General features: G+C 40.0%; 1 protein-coding gene and 1 pseudogene across 1 annotated transcript in view; one reads left to right on the top strand and one right to left on the bottom strand.

The window, feature by feature from the left end:
- CAMKMT (calmodulin-lysine N-methyltransferase) overlaps positions 1-10,677 on the top strand; it is a 406,448-nt gene that overhangs the window by 24,943 nt on the left and 370,828 nt on the right. Inside the window, exon 3 of the mRNA XM_017544843.2 lies at positions 5,228-5,292. Coding sequence (XP_017400332.1) covers positions 5,228-5,292 — 65 coding nt within the window. The remainder of the gene's footprint in view (positions 1-5,227; positions 5,293-10,677) is intronic.
- LOC119473646 lies at positions 887-5,106 on the bottom strand (annotated as a pseudogene).

Here is a 10,677-nt window from a genome sequence, read left to right as displayed (position 1 = left end):
TTTTGAGACGGAGTTTCACTCATGTTACCCAGGCTGGAGTGCAATGGCACGATCTCGGCTCACCACAACCTCCGCCTCCTGGGTTCAGGCAATTCTCCTGCCTCAGCCTCCTGAGTAGCTTGGATTACAGGCACGCGCCACCATGCCCAGCTAATGTTTTTGTATTTTTAGTAGAGACGGGGTTTCACCATGTTGACCAGGATGGTCTCAATCTCCTGACCTCGTGATCCATTATATAATGTTCCTCTTTGTCTCTTTTAACTGCTGTTGCTTTAAGATTTGTTTTGTCTGATAAGAATAGCTACCCCTGCTAGGCTTTGGTGTCCATTTGTATGAAATGCCTTTTATCACCCCTTTAAGTTTATGTGAGTCTTTATGTGTTAGGTGAGTCTCCTGAAGGCAGCATAGTCAGTTCTTATCCATTCTTAACCATTCTGTGGTTCTGTGTCTTTTAAGTGGTACATTTAGGCCATTTACATTCAGTGTTAGTATTGAAAGTGAGGTACCCTTGCATTCATTACGCTCTTTGTTGCCTGAGTACTTTGTTGTTTTTTGTTTTTGCTTTTTAGCTTGTATTTTTGTTTTATAGGTCCTGTGTGATTTATGCTTTAAAGAAGTTCTATTTTGATATGTTCCTGGGATTTGTTTCAAGATTTAGAGGTCTTTTCAGCAGTTTTTGTAGTGGTGGGTGACTTGGTAATGGCGAGTTCTCTCAGCATTCATTTGTCTAAAAAATACTGTAATTTCCTTCATATATGATGTCTACATATAGGATGCCTAGTTTCACTGGATACAAAATTCTTGGCTGATAATTGTTTTGTTTGAGGAGGCCGAAGATAGGGCCCCAATCCCTCTGGTTTGTAGTGTTTCTGCTGAGAAATCTGCTGTTGATCTGATAGGTCTTTCTTTCTTTCTTTCTTTTTCTTTCTTTCTTTCTTTTTATTTTTTATATTTTTTTGTCTGGGAGAGGCTGTTTAATGAATGGGGACAGTACAAAAGAGCAGACTTTTCTCTGTGGGAAAGGCAGGAGCACCTGGGACGGGCTTGCTGGGAAGCCAGCAGCTTCTCAGTTGGTTGGGGGAGGGGGAGGTATGTTCCCTTGGCCTTCAGAGGGGAGTTGGGGCCTCAGCATTGGGGGCATGGGAGTTAGGGGGTGTACCCCAGGATTTGAAAGGCGAACTCCAGGAGGCTGAGGGTGGACCCCAGGAGCTGATGGATGGACCCTGGGAGATTGGGGGTGGACTCCTGGTGCCTGAGGGTGCATCCCTGGGGCTGCTGGGTGTACCCCTGGGGTCTGGGGGTGAACTCCCACTGATGGGGGAGGGCGGACCCCTGGGGCTGGTGGGGGAACCCCATGGCTTGGTGGGTGGACTCTAGGGGCTGGTGGGTGAACCCCAGGGGCTTGAGGGTGGACCCCAGGAGCTGGGGGGTGGACCCCAGAGGTTGGTGGGTGGACCATAGGGGCTGGGGAATGGATGCCAGGAGCTGGAGGGTGAACCCCAGGAGCTGGGGGATGGATCCCAGATGCAGGGGATGGACCCCCAGATGCAGGGGGATGCACCACTGGGGCCAGGGGCTGGACCCCTGGAGCTGGTGGGGGCAGCTGGGGTGGTCCCAGCGGCCCAGAGGGTGCAGGCCCGGTGGGGGCCATGGGTGGCAGAGGCAGGCCTCCTGGCGGGGGTGGTGGCAAAGGCTCAGGCAGCGGTGGCTGAGGGGGCAGACCGTTTGTCAGTGGGGGTGGAGGCCGCCTCACCCCAGGCGGGCGGATGGGGAGGCTAGGTGGAGCCTGGGGTTTCTCCATCTTAAAGTGGAACTGGAGGAAAAATTACTTGGTATCTCGGTTCCAGTGCGTCCAGAACTTGCCCTCTGCCTTGTCAATCTCTCTCCTCCGCACCTTGGAGCACTTGTCAATCTCTCTCCTCCGCACCTTGGAGCACCTTGAAGGCAATGGTCTCATAGGACTCAGGGGCCATCAGCAGGTACTGCCAGCGCAGGTCGGGGGATCGATCTTCTACTCATAAGCAGACTCGAAGTAGTGGCACGGCCTGATGCCCTCGGCGATCTCAGGGTGATCGACCTGGAAGAGGAGGCTCTGCTGGCCCATCTCCAAGTCCCTCTGCTTGGTCACTTTGTAGCCTGGGTGGCCGATGTTCACAAACTTCTCCACCTCCACCTTGACCTTCTCAGCCGCAGGTTGGGCGGGGGCCTCCTTGGCCTTCTTGGCTGCTTGCCGGCCGGTTGGTGTAGTGCTTCTTCCCCTGAGTATGTGCCAGGTAGCTCCCCTCGCTGTTGGGAAGCATCAGGCAGAGCTTGCATTAGTAGGAGCCCAGGTGGTTTTTCATCAAGTACGGGTCCTTGTTGATGTCCATGGTCACCAGGGCCAGCTGCTGGAGGTGCTCCCTCCGGTCACGGTTACTATCGGAGGAAGAGGCCACGCCCCCATTCTCGATCTTGCCCCGAGACAATGCAGGATGTCCCTGCTGAGGCCTCAGGGCGTAGCAGACTGGGAGACACCAGAGCCTAAGGCCATGCCTCCTCAATCCTCCATGGCGACGACTTCCCTGACAGGTTTTTTCTTTTTAGGTTACCTGGTGCTTTTGCCTCACAGCTCTTAAGATTCTTTCCTCGGCCGGGCGCGGTGGCTCACGCCTGTAATCCCAGCACTTTGGGAGGCTGAGGCGGGTGGATCACGAGGTCAAGAGATCGAGACCATCCTGGTCAAAATGGTGAAACCCCGTCTCTACTAAAAATACAAAAAATTAGCTGGGCATGGTGGCACGTGCCTGTAGTCCCAGCTACTCAGGAGGCTGAGGCAGGAGAATTGCCTGAACCCAGGAGGCGGAGGTTGCGGTGAGCCGAGATTGCGCCATTGCACTCCAGTCTGGGTAACAAGAGCGAAACTCCGACACAAAAAAAAAAAAAAAAAAAAAAAAAATTTTTTCCTCATCTTAACTTTGGATAATCTAATGACAGTGTGCCTAGGTGATGATCCTTTTGCAATGAATTACTCAGATGTTCTTTGAACCTCTTGTATTTGGATGTCTACAGCAAGGCCAGGGAACTTTTCCTTGATTATTCCCCCAAATATGTTCTCTATGCTTTTATAATTATCTTCTTCCTCAGGAACACTGATTAGTCTTCAGTTTGGTCGTTTAACATAATCTCAGACTTCTTGGAGGCTTTGTTCATATTTTCTTCTTTTTCTCTTTGTCTTTGTTGGATTGGTTTAATGTGAAGATCTTGTTTTTGAGCTTGGAATTTCTTTCTTATACTTGTTCAGTTCTATTGCTGAGACTTTCCAGAGCATTTCACATTTCTAAAAGTGTGTGCGACGTTTCCTGACGTTTTGATTGTTTTTTCTTTAAACTATCTATTTCCTTGAATATTTCTCCCTTCACTTCTTGTATTTTTTTTTTTTTTTTTTAATTTCTTTGCAATTGGGCTTTGCCTTTCCCTGGTGCCTTCCTCATTAGCTTAATAACTAACCTCCTGAATTCTTTTTCAGGCAAATCAGGGACTTCTTGGTTTGGTTTCATTACTGGTGAACTAGTGTGATTTTTAGGTGGTGTTAAAGAGCCTTGTTCAGTCGTATTACCAGGGTTGGTTTTCTGGTTCCTTCTCCTTTGGATAGGCTCTGTCAGAGGGAAGGTCTAGGGCTGAAGTCTGTTCAGATTCTTTTGTCCCACTGGGTGTTCTCTTGATGTAGTACTCTCCTGCTTTTCCTATGGATGTGGTTTCCTAGGAGTGGAACTGCTGTGATTGTCGTCTCTCCTCTGGTTCTAGCCACCCAATGAGTCTGCCTGGCTCCTGGCTACTGGGGGTTGTCTGCACAGAGTCCAGTGATGTGAACCATCTATGGGTCTCTCAGCTGTGGATACCATAGCCTGTTCTGGTGGGGTGGTGGGGCAGGGGGGTGCAATGGACTCCATGAGGGTTCTTAGCTTTGGTGGTTTAATGCTCTTTTTTTGTGCCCATTGGCCTCCTGCTGGGAGGTGGTGCTTTCCAGAGAGCATCAACTATAGTAATATGGAGAGAGACTGGTGGTGAGTGGGGCCCTAGATCTCCCAAGAGTATATGTCCTTTGTCTTCAGCTACCAGGGTGGGTAGGACCATCAGGTGGGGGCAGGGCTAGTTGTGTCTGAGCTCAGACTCTTCTTGGATGGGTCTTGCTGTGGCTGCTGTGGGGGATGGGAGTGAGATTCTCAATACCTCCTCTTCTTATAAGGAAACCAGTCACATTACATTAAGGCCCAACTGAATGACCTTATTTTAACTAAATTACCTTTAAAAGCCCTATCTCTAAATATAGTCACCTTTTGAGGTAGAGTGTTAGGGCTTCAGCATAAGAATTTGGGGGAAGTGGGAGGTACACTTCAGTCCATAACATATCATTTATGACAAGTTTTAAATGACAAACTGAATGTTGATGAAGTAAACTTTTAGAAATTATCAATGATTATTATAAACTTTTATAACATTCTGAAGAGCTTCAGCTGTAAGTTATATGGGAGAGAATGTAGAGGATTGTAGATAGATTAGCACTAATTTTTTCCCCCCCAAGAAACTCAAACTCTATGACAATTGCACAATTGGGTCTATTTATATATAACAAATAATATTTTTCATAGGTATTAATAAATATCAGTGTCAAGTCAAATATTTAAAAGAGTTGTTAAGTGAAGAAGGATTAGAATTAAAGGGGTTAGAATTAAGATTAGTGGATAGAAGATACAAAAACTTTGCTCACTGACATTCATGACTGCCTGGACATGGAATATGCAGACCTGAAGGTTGGTTCGTTCTTTGTAACTGAAGTTCTGATTTTTTTTTTTTGCCATTATAAATTTACGTATTGTTGAGTGTGGTTCTAGAAGGTGATTATTTTTCAACTTGAAGATTCTTTAAATGTACTGTATGAGTTTTTTGGCTTTAGAAAGGTTCAGAACTTCCCTTTATATAATGAAAATACAACAAGTAAATATTATTTGTTTTTAAGATGTAGATTAATTATTTAAAAAGTCATTATGTTAAATATTCTGAGGACCATACTGTTATATCTTTTCCGTCTCCCTCTAGTGGGCAGAAAATGTTCTTAAAATATAGCATGGAAGAATTTATTGCTATTGGAAATGTGTATCATAATATACAGTCTCAGTTTCAGCTTTTTTAAAAACTAAAAATGTTAACATTTCAGAATCATTAAAGCAAATGCTTTACTCCTTTCTAGGCATAATAGTGGATCCTTGAATGTTGAAGATGTTCTTACCAGCTTTGACAACACAGGAAATGTTTGTAAGTTATACATTCACTCTATAGAAATATATTTAGTGTTTTACAAAGTGAATTTATAGTTGTTTTCTTCTCACTAATATTTATTATACACTAAATGTATGCATATATATATATGAGAAACACCATCGTTAGCTGCAAAATAAACCTTTTATAAGGTGCACCTACTAAATGCAATACCACAGTTTTTACACTTTGGAGGGTTGTGTGTTTGTGTGTGTGTGTGTGAGAGAGAGAGAGAGAGAGAGAGAGAGAGAGAGAGAGGGAGAGAGAGAGAAAGAAAGAGAGAGAATGTAGGTCAGAAAGAACACTGGACACTGCAATACTGTCCCTTGTATTTTTGTTTCCATTTTGACCTCAGTTACTTCAATAGTGGGGCTATTTCTTTCCTCTTTCTTTGCTTTGTTTCTGGTGCTTTTTTTTTTTTTTTTTCCTAACCATTCCCTGCTTCTTTACTTTCACTATAGGATAAACCCAGAACATATTTTTCTTGATGCTAATATACATTAACACTAGTGTTTTTGTTTGATGCAGTATTACAATATTATAGAATATGTTGCCTTTTCAATCTAAGCCTCTGATTAAGTGGTGATAGATTTGTCCACTGAGAAAATCACTTCAATATTTCTTATAAATCTTGTAATTAATTTCATGTGATGAAAGAAATCAGCCAAGAATACCTTTATGTCACTGAGTTAAACAGCATACCATCGTAGGAGCTGTGCACTTTTTATGTTTTTTGTATAGAACATTCCTCTTTCTTAAGATAGTGAGTTGTTAGTGAAATATGACCATTTTAAATGTAAAAATAGTACTCATACTTTTTTTCTCAAAGAAAATTTCAGAACAGCTAACTATTGTCTGAATTTAGGTAATATCTTTTGCTTAACAATGCAGCTTTATCAAATGCATAGATTTGCATAGAATTATGTTCAGTAATACTCAGACAACACTTTTGTTCTTATGTCCACATTATAAGCTTTTGATTTTATAGAAAAATATTTGTGTATTTTATCACTAAGGAATCTTTAAATGTCCTTAAATTATCCTAAATGCCTAAAATAATGTAGGTTTCTTTTTCATAGATAGTGACAGATGTGCCTTTTAGTTTCTTTCCTTCTTTTTTTAAAAAATTTCCAAACACCAGCTTGAACCAGAATGCCTTTTAGTTTCTCCATGTTGGCATTGAATTCTTTCCCACGAAGGCATATCTTGTGTTTTTATTAGATCTGGGGAAGGACTGGGCAAGGAATGCCAATGATGCTTGAGGTTACATACTCCTTTAGTTCTGGGATAATGTTAAATATCATTAAGTCAGGCTTACACATATGTAATTTCAGAAAATGATTCTAGAATGTTAAATGCAGAATTTTTGATTCAGTATTGTAACAGTCAAGTATTATTCCCAGTTGACTCAGTATGAAATAGGGCCACTAGCTGGCAGCATTATGTAAAATAAAAATAATTTCCTAAAGGCATCTATTATTATTTTTAGGCATGAATAACCGTCTTGTTCTTCTCTGATATATATATTTTTTAATCAAGTTGTTCCATACCCCACATTGTTGTGCATTAACAAGCAGGAAGATCGCATATTCAGGCTGTTTTTTCACTGTCTTCTGTTGTTTGGTAGAAAGGTTTAGGACTTTGGGATGATACCCACTTGCATTTGACTCCTGGCTCTGAAATTGATCTTGAGCAATTTGTATCACCTCTATGAACCTCAACTGTTTTCCTCTCTTAGGACTGGCTATATTATATAGAAAGTATGTAACATACTGCATGCCTCAGCGTTGATATTCAATAAATGGAAGCTATCTATTAATTATTACTAATGATGAGTACCTATAAAAGTTCCCTTGTTTATTTTTTCTGATAAAGAAGATAATATTATTAGGATTATTCTGTCTTAAAATATACTATTTTAATTGAACTTACAAGGTAGTAAAATTAGCAAAATAGCTGTAATGTCTAATCATAAGTGTGGTCTTAAAAACCTGAATATATTGCTATGTGATAGAAATGGTGACAAAAATAAGACCTATTAAAATATGTTGTTTGGTTTATATTTTATGTTTGGTCTTTATTTTAAAAGAAAAATCTATATTGATGTTTCACTTAATGATAAATTGGTAAAGTCCTGTTCCAATAAAGTAAATATTGATTATAACTTTTATATAATCTTGGACGTAAAGTGACCATGAACTGAAAAAGATTTTTCACTTTCTGCCTCAAAAATTTGATTTTATTATGCCAATAGTGATATTGAGTTTGTGACTAGAAAACCCAGCAGAGGGCGCCACAATCATAATTCTGTGTCAGCCCAATATAATTAGGATAAATAGCTCAGATAATAACCCTAAGCTTTTACCATGTACACATATAAATATGTGTCTAAACATTTCTATTTGATTTATTTATAATATATTTTATATGTTCTGTAATTCAAAAATACAAAAAAATAGATTTTTCCCGCTGATTTTTTAGTTCAATTTTTTAAAATATCAGTTTAATGTTTCTACTCCTGGCTTTAAATAAAGAAGTACTTTTGATAGAGAGTGAAAGTTCCACGTAAGAGTATCAGTTTGTAAATCACCACCATGGTAGTACATTAAAGGATAATTAGAATGAGGAAAAAAGTTTCTAATAGATGAGAGAACCAATAGATGGAATTATCTATTTATTTTAGGAATTCGTTTCTAGGTTAATAATGCTTCCTAGTAATAGAAAAAAATAGCTTGATTAAAACATTTTCTAGTCACAAAAACCTGGTTATGTATAGATACAGTAAACACGATGTGGTTGTGGTTTAGGAGAACCATTAATTTCAGTTTTAAGTTAATTTTGAAAAATCAGGGAATGGTTAATAACCTCACTGTAAATTTTCAAAGATGAAAGGAGCAATCTTACCTTCTGAATTGGTTTATGCTCTAACGGAAAAGACATGGAAAAATCTCTTTAATTTTGAATAATAAATGAAACCTCTACATAGCTTATTTCCTATTAGAAAAGAGAATTTTTTTGTATTTTCTTGTTTAGAAGCTTTGTGATTTTAAGTGTATGAACTGCAAGGTGTTTTATATTTTTGAGATAACTTTTCATTTCTAGAATTTCTTCCAATGTTGTAGGAAGAAATTAAGAGGAATCTCATACAAAATCACTTCTGTGTATTGATTTATTGCTGTGTGATATATGATCCCAACCTTCTTTTTATGTATTTATATTTACTATGGTGGAAAACAAACCATTTTGAAAGTGCTTGCCTTTAACTAGGAGTAGGTATGTATATTTCATTCTTTGGCTTCTACTGTTTGAGAACCTACTTTCTTCTGAGATATCAAAGCTTCTTGGTCAGGAGGTTGTGTCTACTATTGATTCATTGTGCCTGGGAAGAGATGCTCGAAAGCTACCTAGGGAAAAGTATAGGATGACATCCTTTGCCTCAAATGAGGTACTGGCTGCTTCTGTGTTTCTTTTGATATGTCCCTCAGATACCTTGGGTAACAAGGGACTGCTCTATAAGCATTGTAGTAGATTTCTTGCTTCTGCTTTTTCTTTGGGCAGGGGTTCCTTTCTAGCTAGTCATGTAACCTCTAGTCAAAGAAGCTGCATCATGCTGTCTCTTCGAAAATCATTTTCTTTTTCTCCAAAGTCATTTCTTTCTGCTACTGCAAGGACTTTTTAAAAATGTAATTCTCCTCAGTGCTTACTTGATCCAAATTCGGATATCATAGTATCTAATATAACTGCTGTTTATAACATCTCATCTCATGCTTGGGTCTGTAATAGATTCATTTGTACATTTTTAGCACATCATCCTTTGTTTAGTAGTATGAGCAGATGCATTAGTATTTCATATGATTTAAACTATGTACAATATAATGTATAACCCTTTAAAGGACAGGAGGTCAATAGTTATATCTTTGCAATAATATGATTGTGAAGCAGGATTCCTGGCAAACGTTGTAGCTTAAATCTGGGGGACGTATTGGTAAAATTCCTCTACTATTCTTTCAAAAATTTTTCTTTCCTGGTTAAGCTCTATGACAGGACCCTGTGGTAGTTGGTATCTCATTATCTCCTGGAGGAATTTGTAGACCTTGTGCCATCTATACTTATACATGTGACAGTAGTGATTATTTTTTCCCCCAGTGAATTCTAGAACTGACCAGGATTTTTTCTTTTTTTGAGGTGGAGTTTCACTTTCATCGCCCAGGCTGGAGTGCAATGGTGTGATCTTGGCTTACTACAACCTCTGTCTCCCAGGTTCAAGCGGTTCTCCTGTTTCAGCCTCCTGAGTAGCTGGGATTACAGGCGCCCGCCACCATGTCCAGCTAATTTTTGTATTTTTAGTAGAGACGGAAGTTCACCATGTTGTCCAGGCTAGTCTCGAACTTCTCACCTCGGGTGATTTACCCACCTTGGCTTCCCAAAGTGCTGGGATTATAGGTGTGAGCCTCTGTGCCTGGCCTGACCAGGATTCTTTAATGCACACAGCTATAGACTTTGCTTCCTAGTGGTCTGATAGCAAGATCTGTTTGTCTGTCTGTGATGTATCTAAAACCGATCTCTTTTGGGGTAGTAATCAGATATTATTGAAAGAAACACTCATTAAAAGCCGGGTGGCCATTTGTGGTGGTGGCTCACGCCTGTAATCCCAGCACTTTGGGAGGCTGAGGTGGGCGGATCACGAGGTCAGGAGTTCAAGACCAGCCTGGCCAACATGGTGAAACCCCATCTCTACTAAAAAATACAAAAATTTAGGTGGTTATGGTGGCTCATGCCTGTAATTTCAGCTACTTGGGAGGCTGAGTTAGGAGAAGTACTTGAACCAGGACCAGGGAGGCGGAGGTTGCAGTGAGCCAAGATCGCACAATTGTACTCCAGCCTGGGTGATGAGAGTGAAACTCCATCTCAAAAAATAAAATGAAATAAAATAAAAAATAAATAAAAGCCAGGTGTGGTGGTATGTAACTATAGTCCCAGCTTACTCTGAAGGCTATGGCAGGATGATTGCTTGAGCCCAAGAATTTGAGGCAAGCATGGGCAATATAGCAAGACCCTTTCTCTAAAAAAAAGAAAATCAAATATTTATCTTTCTGGTTTTTCTAGAGGAAAAAACAATTATGTGTTTTTACTTTTTACTTGTATTTAGGAAACCAAAGGTAATGGTTTCTTGGAAATACGGTCTAAACTTTTAGTTTTTCTGTTTCATTGTTATTATAAAGTTAGGGTTTGGAATATTGGTGAAATTATCAATGCTTCAAGAATATCAGCTTAGATTTAAAAGTGTTACTCTTATTCAAATAAAGATGTCTATGTATGTATAAGCACATATGTAATGTATATGTATGTATGTATATGTAGACATATAGTGCATATATATAG

Source organism: Cebus imitator, unplaced genomic scaffold (genome assembly GCF_001604975.1).
Source record: "Cebus imitator isolate Cc_AM_T3 unplaced genomic scaffold, Cebus_imitator-1.0 Scaffold172, whole genome shotgun sequence".
NCBI classification, from domain to species: domain Eukaryota; kingdom Metazoa; phylum Chordata; class Mammalia; order Primates; family Cebidae; genus Cebus; species Cebus imitator.
Note: the sequence above shows the minus strand (reverse complement) of the source record. Positions and strands in the feature narration are given on the sequence as shown.